We start from the raw sequence: 15,704 nt of genomic DNA, 5'->3' as shown, positions 1-15,704 counted from the left end.
TTTTAAACATTTCTCTTTAGCTAGTTTTCCTGAGAAGATGCATAAGTAGTATTCTGCAAAGAAAAGGAAATAATATATGTCACTTTTAATTTATGAGAGGTTCTTTTGTTCAAATTAGCAGATATGTCTATAGTTATATAGACAGCTACATAGAAAACAGACTCAAAAAAATTCTCAGTAGCTTTCCTAAAATGTGTGTAATAGCCATAAAAGTTCTTTGTTGTCTTCTTTCTTTCTACATTCAAATATTAGCTAAGATTTTATCAGAGCAGCATCTTCAACACTTTTTTTTTTCCATGATAGCTAACGGTCTGGCCAGCTAAAGAATTACAGTATTCTTAATCATGGGACAAGATGTGTGGGCTTCTGGAATAGCTGACTAATCTCTGAATGCTAAGACTTTTCCCCCCTCATTCCTAGTTTCTCACATGGTTATAGAGGAAGTGAATTTTATGCAGAACCATCTTGAAATAGAGAAGACTTGTCGAGAAAGTGCTGAAGCTTTGGCAACAAAGGTGAGACATTTCATATAAAGGAATTCTACCTAAGCTTTTAAAGTTCGACTTGTTTTTCTACATAGTGACCTCTATTTTCTTCTGCTTTTCTAGCTCTCTAATCAGTTGATTCTGATCCTCATCAGAGGTCTCAGAATCCTGAAATGTGATTATGTAAATATCTGCCTTAATGCCAAGATTATTTTGATTATAAAAAAAAGAAGTGTTTGTATATGTGTATCTCAATATTTCTGTGTGTGTGTGATTTTTGCCTATGAAAATGGTCCCAGAGTGGTCTGTTGAACTCGACTTTCCTGATGTCTGTGCGTTTGGTTAAAATGCTAAACAAGTTTAAAACTAACTGAAAGTGGCATAAAAGAGCAATGAGTGTTTCCTGTTTGAATCAGATGAAAAAGTCAGCCTCAGACTGTACATTTCAGGTGATTATTTGTGAAGGCAGAGTGAGGGCATGCTAAAGGTGACCTCCAGTGCACCACTGATTGCTTCTAGCTGATGAATTTACCAAGTGTGTAATTTTCTATATTCTATCTCATCAGAAGTACATTATTATTAAGGAATATTTTTTATCTCTGTCTTACGTATTTTGGGTTGGGCAAAATGCATCTGAACCACTTCATCAGAAAATGGATTACAGCGATTTTCAGCCAGATTTCATTAGTGATGCTGGTTTTGTTTCTTTCCTCTCTCCATTGTCACTTACCTCCATAGTGTTTCTTTGGATGCACCTGAAACTCTATATATCAGACAGTCAATCAGTCAATTTAATCTACGTGCATTAGCATTGTGCTTGCTAGAGGTATTTGCTTAATTGTTTGCATAACGACACTACATTAGAATTCATAAGATATGCAGGCAGAACCTAAATAAGTATATTAATGCGTGTATATAGCTTCTCTTCCATTATTTGTCCAAAGAATCTATAGTGATAGAGGCCGTTGCTTTAAAAAGAATGAGAACATGGAGGTTCTATTCTGTATATCTCTAGTGTTCACAGGTTTGTAATACCGTTTGAATTTCTTTTCATTTCCTTTTCTTCTTTTGGGCCAAGTAGGAAACATGTATTTGGAGCATACTAGCTATTCTGAATCTTGTAGTGGGTAAGGATAGTTTCTATATTTTCTCTTGTTTTTGATAAGTATTCCTGTTGCTATAGTACATCCTCAGTGAGAACCCTATCTCTCAGGACTGGCAGTTTATGGAAAACAGTGGTTTGGGAGGCAGTATATACAGGTTTTATTACCAGTTATATAATTTTGGACATATGTGACTTTGACCAGGTTAATTCTGTTCCCTAGACAGCTGTTGTCTCATCTTAAATGACAGGATAACCTTGAATTAGGACTAAAGTGAAAATGGGATTAAAGTTTATGATAACTTTAATCATTGGTCCCCTTAAAAATTATTTTATTATTTTCCTCCCTTTCGTATTTAACAGTTGATTTTGAGCGGAAGAATTCACGCATCTAACCTGCAATTATCATGTCATAATTTTCAAAGTAGACCAGGATTGATTTCTTAAGAATACCCGGACCCACTGCTCTAGGAGTATGGCCCAGGCATGTGAATGTTGAAAAAGTCGCCAGGTGACTGTATAGTCATCCCTGGTTATGACAGTGTGTTACTAATCTCTGGGGTCATTTTTACAGTTTAGTATTGATAATAGAACCCTTAACGTAGAGTTTGTCTTCTTAAGAAGCCCTTTTGAAAATGGACAAATGGTTTGTTTTTGAGGCTACAGTGTACTTTAGGATACAGTGTATGTGGACTTTAGAATAAAAAACCAAAAAAATCTATTTGATTAAATGCTATCAATATGCTCATTAGATGTGAAAGAAGCTGCAGTTTTGAATACAAAGTTTGGAAGCCTCATTATATGTGTGATCAATAAGTGAAAGTAACACATCCTGATTTAAGTATTAATTGTCATTTTTGAAAATAGTTTTCATTTTCTAAAAAGCAAAATTTCTGTAAGTTCTTATTTTTCTAAGTCTTTGCTCTCAAATTAAGGGCAAATAGAATGTTTAATTCTTATGATGCAATTTGGATTGTTTCCTTAGAAGCAAGTATGGATGCTTTGCTTTGCTGAAATGTGACAGTTAAACCAATAGAATATAGACCAGTTATTTAAATTGTATGATCCAGGTCTGTTTAACATGCCTATTTTGTATCTTTAACTATCCATTAAACTGTGCTCTATATAAAAACCCTGTTTAAATTTGAATATAGCATAAGGTTCTGTTCCTGTAGGGTTATGAAAGGTTTATTTTTGCCTTCTAACTTAGAAGAGTTCTGAAACAGAAGTAGCGTGCATTAACCTATATAATCTGATGGCTAATAACTGCAGTGACATTGCTTAGCTTAAATTTGTGAGTTCAGAGTTCTCAAAAATTTCTACTTCATATGGTCATAAGATTTCATGTATATAAATCTTATATTTTCTTCTTTCAGAATATGAAAATGATGTTTCCAGAGAAGACTTTTGAAATTATGTTTGGCTTTTTTTCTTGAGAAAGTAACTTTGTTGAATAGAGTAATTGTATTACAGCCAAATAGCTGGTAGATATTGGTGCCTAGTTTGATAGGAGCATTAAACTCTTTTGAGAGCAGAACTGTTAACTATTACGTTATCAAATGTTACTTTGATGGTGGCCTGGGAAGTAGTATGTTAAGCATCAGATGGCAAAAATGAGTATTTCCAGTTTTTCATGAATCCTGGGGAAAGGAACATTGTATAGATAAATGCCTTGGTTGAAGAATACTAGCTTATAAATGATTTCTGGAGGAAAATTAATTAGTAACAAGATTAATCTCTTTTGTTACTATTAGCTAATATTTGTTGAATTTTTACTGTAAGTCACTTACTATGTTAAATGCTTTATATATAATATGTCATTTAATCTGCATATTATGGGATGGAGACTATTTTAATCCTTAGTAGCTAATGAGAAAACTGACACTGAATGATTATTCTAGAGGCAGAGACAGAATTTGATTGCAGAGCTGTGTTCTCAGCTCTGCTATAATACTGCTGCTGCTAATTGTATAGGAATAAATACCCAAGTACTGCATTCCTCCATATCAATTATTCTCAGTGTTGATGTACATTTGAATCACCTGGGAAGCCCTGAAGAAGTACTATGCTGGACTCTATTGCCAGAGATTTTTGGCCTGGTGGGAGGGCCTGCTTCCTCAGGTCAAATATGGGAAGTTTTTTTTTTTTTTTTTAAACTCTACAGATTGTAATGTGCTGGACTGGGAACCATTTGTTTATTAGGAGGCAGAATTACAAATTAGCTCTTGAGTTTTTCCACTCTTTTCTTAAATTGTTCTTTTTTCCCTGCATTCTGAAGAGATATCATCCTTTGAGAATTTACAATGATCCTTGAGCCTCTAGTGCCGTGCTCTAGCATCGATGTTCAAAGAAGCCACGACAGTGCTTACTTGAATTGTCCATCTGAAGGAAGAGGGACTGGGAAATCGTAGGTCTCAGATCATATTTCTGATCCTCTCCTGTGATATGGAGAGCTAGAAGCTGGAGCTATGTCTGGGGACTGGGAGTAAAAGTCTGTGCCTGGTTCTTTGAATGGATCTCGCCAGCCTTCCCAGGAAGAATCCAGGAAAGGGTTCATAGCCATTCCTGAGTGATCCTTCCTGATTCCCCAGAGAGGTCAGGGAACCTCTTGTGTTCCAGACCTTGCTAGTGATATGGGCTGGGCTTTCTCTGAGAGAAATCCTGAGGGGTCCTAATCATGATGACAAATGAAGGACCAAAGCCAGACAAGTGCCATACTAAACATCTTATTCTGGTGTAAGGTTTACATAGAGAAGGGCCTTTAGCGTTCTGGTGAAATATTTCTATTTGTATTTATATTCAGTGTCAGTTATTAAATTCGGAACTTGTTTTGATGGCCAACAGCCCTTACTAACTGCAAGCACATTTCTGTATCTTACATTTTATACTAGAGAAAGCAATCTACTAAACACTTCCTACTTAAATAAGAGAAGATCTTTCATATTTGAGTCTTGGGATTAAAGCAAAATCATATTTTCCTTCAGTGGACTTTGGATCAGGTTTAGTCTTTATGTGTGCTTTGTATAACATTTATATGCACATGAATACAGGAGCTAAAGAAGGTAATGATAATTAACAACCAACTCATTTTTTACATAAAGGGCGTGCTAAATACATCAATGAATTAGGTTGCTTTATCTGCAGTGACATAGAGATAATAGAAACATAGCTTGAACTTTCTTCTATTGTGTATTATTAGAATTCTAGGGATAGACAGAAACACGTTTTGAATTAGTTTAAGCAAGAAAAGGGGGAAAAAGTAGGAGTTTGTTCAGAGCGATATTGGAGAATCCCATAGAATCCATGAGCTAGTTGCATTTTAGGAATAGACTGGAACCCTGTGGGAAACCCAGTGTCTGTTGCTTTTCTCTGTCTCTGCACATTGGCTCCATTTTGGCCTTGCTGCAGACTGCCTTTCTCTATTCCTCAGTTGAGTAGCGTGGTGTGGTTGCCAGTAGCTACTGTACATCCAGACACATGGACAGGAGTTCCTGCCCAGGAGAACAGGAATTGCTTTGGGAGAACTTGGCTGTTCCAGAAATTGTGTGGAACATGAAGAGGCAGTGGCAGTGTCTCAAAAACAGGGAGTGTGGGACAAACATATAAAAGGTGTTCACAGCACAGCATCAAACCAAATAAAGTGTCTTAAATTAGGACTATTAATGACTGGATAAATTGAAATTCGATATAATCTATTCTGGTGTTTTATCTTAATTCTTCTTGTATTTATCCGTTATAACTAGCATTTTCACATGTAAGGCATAGGTCTTAATTAGTTTAATGTTAAAAAGTATAAATAAAATAATATTTAGTGACTCTTCTGTTTCATGCTGTGAATGTTGATGCATGTGTAGACAAAAAGACACTTAATTTGACCGTTGTATAAAAACCCAAGACACTCATTTGCTATTAAAATAACTGTCTTTATATTTGCCTTAGTTAAATAAAGAAAATAAAGCATTGAAAAGAATCAGCATGTTATACATGGCCAAGCTGGGGCCAGATGTAATAACTGAGGAGATTAACATTGATGATGAAGATTCAGCCATGGACCCGGAGGATGTTGCCAAGACTTGTGTCTCAGTACAGTGTCAGAAGCAGATCAAAGGTAGGATTCCTGGCTTAGTTATTGAACATGGTTTTGACTCCTATTAGGATAATGCTTCTCAACCCTGGTTGCACTTTGAAATTACATAAGGATTTCAATAAATACTGATGCCTGCGTCGTTTTTTGGAAAAAAATTCTGATTATCTGTCCCCGAGGGTAGTCTGGTTGAGAATCATGATGACTGTAGCTTTATGAGTTACTTTCTTGTTTGGGATTAGATACTTTTGAAAGCGCCATCTTGACAGGAACAGTCAGTTAACCTATACATGTCTTAAGGATAGGACTGTGTGTTAAGATATTTTTGTTAAATGAAAGAAAGAATGAATAAAAATTTATTTGGCCAACACCTTCTATTAGTCGGATTTCTCTGTTGAAATCTTTGGGGAAGATTCCTCCCGAAATTGCTTTGTCTCTGCCCTCTAAGAACTTCTCCTAAGATTCAGGCAATGAACTAGAAGCAATATGTAGTATTAAGCAAATGTGTTGGTCCCCAAATGATTCTATAAGACAAAACCACATAATACATCTGTGAAGTACACATTAACTCTTTTAATAAATAAACATGCACATATAGTTTAGGATGTAGGAAAACAGTCTAGGGCTTGGTAATTATTGGAGCATTTTAACTTACTGTACATGTCAAGAATAATATTTGTTGGTCTGATAGATAAAACTTCAGTTGGAAATAGAAAGAAGAAAGTAAAAAGAAAGCCATTTTAACCCTGTGTGTGCTCAATTGCTAAGCCGTATTCAACTCTTTGTGATGCCATGGACTGACCACAGCCCACCAGGCTCCTCTATCCATGGGCTTTCCCAGGAAAGAATACTGGAGTGTGTTGCCATTTCCTCTTCCAGGGGATCTTCCTGATCCTGTAATCGAACCTGCGTTTCCTGCATCTCCTGCCTTGGCAGGGAGATTCCTTAACCACTGAGCCACCTGGGAAGCCCCTCTTACCCTCTCACCTAAGAAAAAATTGTATTTATGTTGGCAGGAATGGGGAGAGGAAGTTTAAAGGCTTTCCTTTTGTTTCTGTTTCTCCTTTCTGTTAGATCTTGAATAGTATGGTCTCTGATTCTTTTTCAAGATTAGTCTGGCAGTGGAGAAAGTGGTTTTGAAATAAGTTTCTTGAGAGCCCCTTCATTAATCTGGGTTCATGTAAAAAGTTTGATTTAATTTATTAGTAAATAACCATATAGTGCGTTTCTTATTGTCCTTGGAGAAGGGTAAGAAATTAAAAGCACTTAAAAGCTAAGTGGCAAAACTATGTGGGCCTGGGTATTAATTTAAGTACTATGCTAGTCCATGTATTTTTTTTTTTTAACATTTGAGCAGTAGATGTAACTTTAATATAACACCAGAAGCTTTTGCTCTTATAGTGCCTAATATTTTTACTCTAGTAACACAGTTTTCAGTTAATCTCAATAACATGAAATATGAAATAAATTAAGAAACAAAACACCCACAACTCTGGAGAGAAAATTATTAGAATTAACCCTTTTTCAAATAGGTTATATTTTGAGTCAGTTCAAATAATATTTAAGGGCTATAAATTGGCAGCACGTCAGGATTTTTTTCTTTAAATCAAAATCTCCAAATTGTTAGCTGCCCCGTTTGTTTGTATTGCATTGTGACAAGAGCCCATGGCCATTATAAAATAAAAAAGAAATTAGTACAATGCCTTAATTTGTTTTGCCAAAAGCTTAAAAAATCCTTCTTCTAAAATGCCAGACGGTTTCTAGAATATAGGTTTGATACAATGCAGAGAAAACATAATCTAGTACATTTAACATAGTGAGAATGCCTGATAGAAAATTTAAGAAACATAGCTATATTAGGAGTGGGGAACAAGTGAAATTTCCATTGTCTTTTGCTGCTTCCTTTTCCTTCTAATCGTTGAAAACCTTTGACAGTAAACTGCTCATGGACTGGTATTTTCAATTCTTCTGACAAGATTGATTTCTTCTTTTAAAAATAAGGCTTTATTTTTTCTTTAAAAATGCAGAACTTCGAGATCAAATTGTATCTGTTCAGGAGGAAAAGAAGATATTAGCCATCGAACTGGAAAATCTCAAGAGCAAACTTGTAGAAGTAACAGAAGAAGTATGTATCTTAGGCCCAAAAGGCGGGACCTTTAGTGTTTTAAGATGGGGACAGGCTGCATCAAAAACTTGCTGTTGAAAGCTAATTTCTGACATAAGAACCATGTACCAATTTTAATCTTCTCTTGTCCCCACTATTCCAGACCTACAAAATGGTATAGAAAATAAGATCATAAGCATTCATGGGCCCACTCTGTAGCTCAAGAAATAATGTACTAAAACAGCATCGAAGTGTTTCCTGTTATCGCGCATGTTTCACTGTTTGCAGATTTGTGACAATGATACCTGTATCTGAAATCAAACACTGTTGCTGCTGGTGAAGAATGATTTTGCTTCTCTAGTCGAGGGCTAACTCAGTAGAGAAAGGCTCTCCTCCTCTGTACCTCCCAACACAGGCATATATGGTAGATGGTAGAATGGGTTCAAGTGGGTATTTGGAGAATCTTTAAGAATCTGCCTTTGCAGTCTCAATTTAACTTGTGTCAGTGGTTCTCAGAGTCGGTATCCCAAGGTTTCCCCACTGATGTGTTATAGCACCTTGATATCTTGCCAGTGATATCAAGTGTCCCAGAGTATTGGTCCCTTCAGTGAGCAGCCTCATCCAGTTCCCATACACATATTCTTAAGGACCAGAATGTGAAAAAGGTTGGGAAGCAGTGCCCATCTACCTCCCAGCCTCAGTTACTGTTTCAGTAAGTGTGAGTGGGAAGAAGGATAATGATATTTTGAAAGTACTGAGCAGGGTATACCAGTTACTAATTTAAACAGAAAGCAACAGTATACTTTGTACTAAAAGAGACCAGTTCACAGACTCTCTGGAAGTGCTGATGGATTCAGGGGCCGTTTCAGGACCATCGTCTTAGCTTGTTTCTTGAGTGTTATCGTAGGAGAGAAAGACATTTTGATGCATTCCATTTCTCAGTTATCATTATTTATTGATGATTCACTTCCCTCCCATTTAGAGGTATTATTGGAAGCCATTTCAGAAGTTAGTTTTTTTATGATTATTTCAGACATCTGAAAAGTATAAAAAGTAAAGAAAAGTATGAGCATCCATATGCTGACCATGCAGTTCAGTCCATAAAACGTTAACATGTTATTGAAACACATGTGTATCTCTCCCTGAGTGCCTTCTCCTGACTCCCTGCCCTGTTTCTCCAAGCAACCATTATTCTGAACTTGGTTTTTATGATTTCAGTGATTATATTTACATATCTACTACAATAACTAGTATTTTGAATGTTTTTAACTATATAAACTTGCTTCTTAAATTCAACATAATGCTTTTGAGATCTATCCACTTGCTATATGTAACTTTACATTCTTTTTTTAGAACTTTACTATGATATTCTCTTTTCCTGTGATGCCAAAAATTATTTCAGAAATTGAAGTTTTTTGGGGGGAGGTTTTCATATGTATTTTATTTAAGCCAAAGGTCAAAGCATTTTTTATTAAAAAAAAAATCTATGTATGTTTTACGTAAGCCAAATGTCATCAAAGTGTAAAATGAATGCCAAAATTTAATATTGTATTTCTGATTAAATGATTCAGGTATATTTTGGGTGCAATCTTGTTGGATTTTTCCTTTTGAAATATCATTTACGTTGGATGACTAGAACATTGCCATATTTAAGGAGCAATGCTAATGCTATCTGGAATATGTAAAGAAGTTCCAGATATATATCCTAAATTAAATAGATACTTTGAGGCTATAAAAATGCTTTAATAAAAGCCTAACACAGTGAAGGCAATTATTGCTTTAATGTAGCATCGTGTTGAAAATTGAACAGCAGTTTAAGTCACCCATCATCATGTCATGTTTTACAATTTTGGATGTTTTCTCCTCTCACAATATCACATTTTTAGGTAAATAAAGTTAAACAAGAAAAAGATGTTTTAAATTTGGAAGTTCTTGAACAGAGAAAAGTCTTAGAAAAATGCAATAGAGGTATGTGTTTCTAGTCTATTCTTTCAAATCTGTAACTTACTTTGTTTATATATATTTTGTATTATTTTATACCTGTGTCTAAAGAGTGTTGTAGCAAAAGTTTTCTATATTGTGTCTTCTTAACGTCTAGCAATGAGTCTCTCTCATTTCCTGTTCTTTTATCACCTAAGTTAGAGCGGAGGAAATTTAAAAGTGCTTCTGCTTAAGGAATTCACAGCCCACTCATTTTGAAACTTCAGACCTAAATCCTCTTTTGTCCTACATGTATCCTGGGACCATGGCCGTACTGGTATTTATGTATCTGGTAGGGTTATTCAGTAAACCTCTCCTCAGTCCAGCAGAGATTGGGATAGCTACATAAATACATGCAACATTAGATGATAAAATTTTAAATTAAGAGGAAAAGGAAATAGTTTCATCAGTACTATCTAGATTCCATACATATATGTTAACATACAATATTTGTCTTTCTCTTTATGACTTTGCCATGTACAATAGGCTCTGGTTTCATCCACCTCATTAGGACTAACTAAAATGCGTTCTTTTTTTTAAAGCTGAGTTGCTTTCCATTGTATATATGTACCAAAATTTCTGTATCCATTTGCTGTGGAGATGCAGACATAGAGAACAGACTCATGGACACAGTGTGGAAGGGGTGGGGGCCAAGTCACTTTGTTCATGTCCGACTCTTTGTGACCCTATGGACTGTGGCCCTCCAGGCTCTTCTGTCCATGGGATTTCCCAGGCAAGAACACTGGAGTGGGTTGCCATTTCCTTCTCCAGGGGATCTTCCCAGTCCAGAGATTGAACCTGCATCTCTTATGTCTCCTGCATTAACAGGCAGTTTCTTTACCACTAACGCCATATAAGAGAGTGGCATGAAAACATATACATTACCATATATAAAATACAGTCAGTGGGAATTTGCGGTGTGCCATAGGGAGCTCAAGCCCGTGTTCTCTGAACACCTAGAGCAGTGGGATGGGGTGGGAGTTGGGAGGGAGTTTCAGGAGGGAGGGGACATGGCTGATTCTGTTGATATATGGCAGAAACCAGCACGATGTTGTAAAACAAATATCTTGCAATAAAAAATTTAAAGAAAAGAGGATATGGAAAACAGGACAAAGGGAAAGTGAAAGTATGTGTTCAGATACAAAGTGCTTCCTTGTTCCAAGTCTTTGCACATTTCCTGCCTGTGTGCCTGAAGTCGGCCTGTGAGCTCTCTGGGAGCCAGAGCCATGAGAGATTTGTGATCTTTTCTGTGAATCACAGAAAAACTTACCTCTTCGTCAGGAGAAGCAGACCTGCTAAGAAGGAACTTTCTTCTAGAGAAAATTCTGTGTAATTTGATTTTATCATCCTAGTCATAAAGCATAGCATCTAATCTCATGATGCCGTTTCTTATGTCTCCGGGTTTAGGACAAAGGAGTTATGCCAAAGTGCAAACGTAATTCTCAAGGGGAGCAGGGTTTCTTCCTGTGCCTTCTGTTCTCCTTTTTGCCTTCAGCCACTGTCCTAGTTCAGAAACTACGACTCGAAAAGGAAACCTTTCAGACCCAGGACCTTCCCTGTTGGTAGTGGTGGTGGTTCTGTATCTTTGTGTCATTCATGAATTGAGATTCTTTCCTTTTTAATAAATCAACTTATAGCTAAGTGTGGGAGATGCACTGGGTTGTAACATTTCCTTTGCTCTTTGTGCATTTAAGAAGATAGAAATGGCATAGAAGAATTTTCAGTTGTGATACACTATGCTATTAACAGGGTTCTACAAAGGTTAGTATGATGGCCCTTGCCTTCAGGGAGTCTCCTATCTGGGAAGAGAGAGAGATTATGTAAATAAATACGTGACTAGGACCAACCCAATTTATTTCAGGATCTAAGAGGACCAGGACATGTGAAAATTCACTTTTTATCATAGCGTTCTGGTCATAGGAAAGAAAGTCAATTATCTTGCCCAGGACTTCTTTTTAAAAATAGGTTTGAGAATCATTTAGCTCTCAGGGACCTATAATTCACATCACAAACCACCACTTACATGGCTTCACTTGAGCAAGGCTGTTAGTCTTTCCTCTGAGGAGGCGGTAGATTGACCGAGTACGAAGTTTGAAATTCTATGTCATTACACAGCAAACCAGTTCTTAGTCAGTTAAGACTGAAGTGCCCCGGAGGAACAGCTTGTGAAAGCAGCCATTAAGAGAGCCTTTTTAAAGCTTTTTATCGCTATGACTCAGCTCAGAGTTGAGAGTGCCTGGCCAGAATCTGATGGAGAGATCAATGTACTGTCCACCCATGTGGTACCTAGTTGGTGATGACGCCATCACTCCCTCTGTCCCATCTATATCATTATTTAACAAAATGTCAAGAAGTAGGAAAGAATTCATGTTGCTTCTATTTGACAGGATAGTCCCTTTGACGGTTTCTGCCCACAGGGATTCTTTAGTTCAAAGCTCTGACTCTGGGTCTCTACAGATCTAAGGCTGTTTCTTTTCTTTATAAACATGGAGAACACTTCGAAACAACTAATACACACACACACACACACACACACACACACACACATTTTTCTTTCTTTTTATTCAGGTAACATACTTTTTTTGGTGGGAAGTATAAATGCATATTGGAAAAGGAAAAAAAAATCTCAACTTTTATAGTCCAGGTATGAGCGCTGTTAACATTTTAGTGTTTATTCTTCTGGGAGAGGAAAGGAGGGGAGGGACAGTTTATAGGTAGGGGACTAAGAGGTACAAACTAATATGTAATAAGATAATTTACAAGGATATGCTATACAACACAGGGAATATAGTCAGTATTTTATAACTAAATGGAGCATAACCTTTAAAAATTATCAATCACTATACTGTACACCTGTAACATAATTTTGTGCATCAACTATATTTCAGTCAAAAAGCCTATATATACAGGTTAAATTGTTTGTTAAATATGTTTATAATATATATGAAGTATAAAGAAATTACCAACAAAAAGGATAGTCTTTTTATCCATTGGTACTTTACAAGCCCCTGAACGTCAATCTCTACTTATATTTCTTCATTGAATTTTTATCATAGTTTTTATTTGTAGTTTTTCGGATATGAATATATCTCTGAACAGCATATTATTTAATTTTGCGTGAACTTGCTATATATGCTGTCATTTTCCCTGTGTCCTTCTGCAACTTTTTGCATTTGTGAGGTTCATCCATATTAAGGGGTTGTACTGTGATATGTTTCTTTTCACTGCTGTATAATATTTCATTTGATGTCTATACCAAAATTTGTTTATCCAGTATCCAGTTGGTGGATGTTTGAGTTTGTTTCCAGGTTTTTGCTATTCCAAGTCATCCTGTTATGAGAATTCTTACACATGTCTTCTGGTGCAAATATCAAAGAGTTTCACTAACGTACACACCAAATGTAATATTTTGTCTTCAGTTTCACTACATAATGCCAGATTACTTTTAAAGTAGGTCTGTAAGTTTATAGACCTGTTAACAGTGTGTTTGTTTTCATTGTTCTGTGCCCTGTCCAAACTTGATATAGCTATACTTTAAAATTTTTGGCAGTCACCTCTTTGGTGAGTATAAAAAGAAAGCTATGGTTTTACTTTCCGTAGCTTTACTTTACTTTACTTTACTTGGTTACTGATAAAGATATTTGTTGGCCTTTTACATATTTCCTCCTCTGTGAAACTTTTATTGATGTGTTTTATATGTGGCTTTTAAGAAACAGGAATGAGTTCATTTTAAAGATATATCAAGAAGGTCTTTCCCATTTAGGAAATATGCCTCTACAATATAATTTTTTATGTTTTTATGTTGGTTTCTACCATACAGCAGTGCACAACAGTGCAAATCAATCGTTATATAGAGCCTTTCCCTCTCGAGCTTTCCTTTCCACTCCCATCCCACCCCTTTGGGTCATCACAGAGCACCAGGCTGGCCTCCCTGAGCTATCCAGCGACTTCCCACTAATTATCTGTCTTATACACGGTAGTGTATATATAGCTACACTACCTTCTTAATTCATCCGACACACTCCTTCCCCCGCTGTGTCCCATCATCTGTTCTCTATGAATGCATCTCCATTCTTCCCCTGAAAATATGTTCATCAGTACTGGTTTTCTGGATTTTGTTATCTATGCATCAATGTACAATATTTGTTTTTCTCTTTCTTCACTCTGTATAAAAGGCTCTAGGTTCAGCCACCTCACTGCAACTCACTCAGTACAACATAATCTGTTGGCAGAATATTTCTTGTATATTTCTCTACTTACTGACACCTCAATGTTGGGTCATCTAGATTGTTCCATTATTTTCAGCAATGATGCAGAGAGCACCTTTACAATTAGATCTCTGTAGGTTTGTGATTCATTCTTTTAGGAGAATAAATACATTTCTCAAAGTGGAATTGTTGAGTCAAAGGGTATGAATAGTTTTAGATTTTTGATTCACATTGCCAGGTTGCTCTCTGAAAAGGTGTTATCTAATTTATATTCCAGCCAGCAATTAATGTGGGTGTGTGTCTGCCTGAATAAGGAATCTTTTTGATGCTGTTTTTTCATCCATTTGCCTGATAATTGGTGTGGCCTGTTGTCAGTTTTCTTTTCCTTGTCTTCTTAAGTGTCCATGCTAGCAGTAGAAGAGTATGAGGAGATGCAGGTGAACTTGGAGCTGGAGAAGGACCTTCGAAAGAAAGCAGAGTCATTTGCACAAGAGGTAAATGTTTTGCAGAGACCTCGTTTTTTAGTTTTATATTTTAAAGAGCTTTGCAGATGACATATAAAAACATTTTTTGAAGTTGAACAAACACTTGTCACTCTGAATAAAGATCATCTGATCTAGGGAGCTATTTGGAATAGTATCAAGTTCACTGAACTTGGTGTCAGAGATCTGGGTTTACATTTTGCCGTGTCATTCGGGTAGTAGTTGTTCATTACTAGGAGTTCTTAACCTTTTTGGGCTTCACTTTCACCATCTGTAAAATGGGTGATGGTACCAACCTCACCAAGTGGATTGTAAAATCAAATGGCATGAGTCTTCATAAGAATTTTATAAACTAGAAAATGCTATACTGTGAAAATAAATTGTATTTAGGAATACCCATCCCATTACTTGTGATTGAAAGTCTGGTTTGAGTATAGGACTTTTGTATATTTCCAAAAGCCTTAAGAAACTAGGTTACATCTCAGTATACCATCTGAAAGAGCAACATCATGGTCTTCAGTGACTGTTCAGTGCTCTCATTATATGCCTTGATTCTGCCACTTGCTGTGGAACATTGTTACACATGTTATACATCCATTATCTGAGCCTTTCCTCTCATGTTAGAGATGAACTTTGAGCTTCTCATGCTCTGGGTTAACTTTTTGGACACGTGGTGGTTGGGTATTCCATGGCTCTGTGACTGGTTTCCAGGGAAATGATGAGGCATCAGTTGGCTGAGCTGTAACAGCTTATGATGTGTTATGTGTTAACAGCTTATGATATGATCTGTATGAGATCTTCTCCATCATGTATAAATATTTTGAATCTGTGTGCCTACTGTGGGTTCAAGGAAGGTAGCTAAGGAAATGTAAGCATTCTTAGGTGGAAGTATCCAAGGTATAGAAGGGAGACAAAGTGCAGGGTTATGGGAATGATATTTGAAGATCAGATGATGGTTTTGTGTAAGAGTTTTTCCATATTTGCAGGTAACTGTGGTAGTAATGAACCCTATAAAAGTTTATTATGAGAAAATATGATTTGAAATATTATGATTCAGTTTATTCAGAGAGTTTAATGAAAGGTGGGTAAATATTTATTCTCTTATTTCTTGGAAGGAGGAAAAAGAATTGAAGTGTGTTAGAGCCCTTTGGAAAAATCTACAGCATATAAATAATGGAGCTAAAGAAATGGCTGAGGGGAGAGTAGAGATAATGTGAAAATGTCTCCATTGCAAAACTGAAAATGTTGGCTGATTTTGA

The 15,704-nt window shown here is 36.3% G+C and overlaps 1 protein-coding gene across 1 annotated transcript in view; it reads left to right on the top strand.

The window, feature by feature from the left end:
* Window positions 1-420: 420 nt before the first annotated feature.
* The window catches only part of SHTN1 (shootin 1), a 66,227-nt gene continuing 50,943 nt past the window's right edge, over window positions 421-15,704 (top strand). The window contains exons 1-5 of the mRNA XM_052661023.1: window positions 421-515; window positions 5,527-5,695; window positions 7,699-7,796; window positions 9,662-9,743; window positions 14,363-14,457. Of these exons, the coding sequence (XP_052516983.1) occupies window positions 429-515; window positions 5,527-5,695; window positions 7,699-7,796; window positions 9,662-9,743; window positions 14,363-14,457 (531 nt within the window). The 5' untranslated portion in view covers window positions 421-428. The remainder of the gene's footprint in view (window positions 516-5,526; window positions 5,696-7,698; window positions 7,797-9,661; window positions 9,744-14,362; window positions 14,458-15,704) is intronic.

The sequence above is a fragment of the Budorcas taxicolor genome, chromosome 23 (assembly GCF_023091745.1).
Source record: "Budorcas taxicolor isolate Tak-1 chromosome 23, Takin1.1, whole genome shotgun sequence".
Classification (NCBI taxonomy): domain Eukaryota; kingdom Metazoa; phylum Chordata; class Mammalia; order Artiodactyla; family Bovidae; genus Budorcas; species Budorcas taxicolor.
Note: the sequence above shows the minus strand (reverse complement) of the source record. Positions and strands in the feature narration are given on the sequence as shown.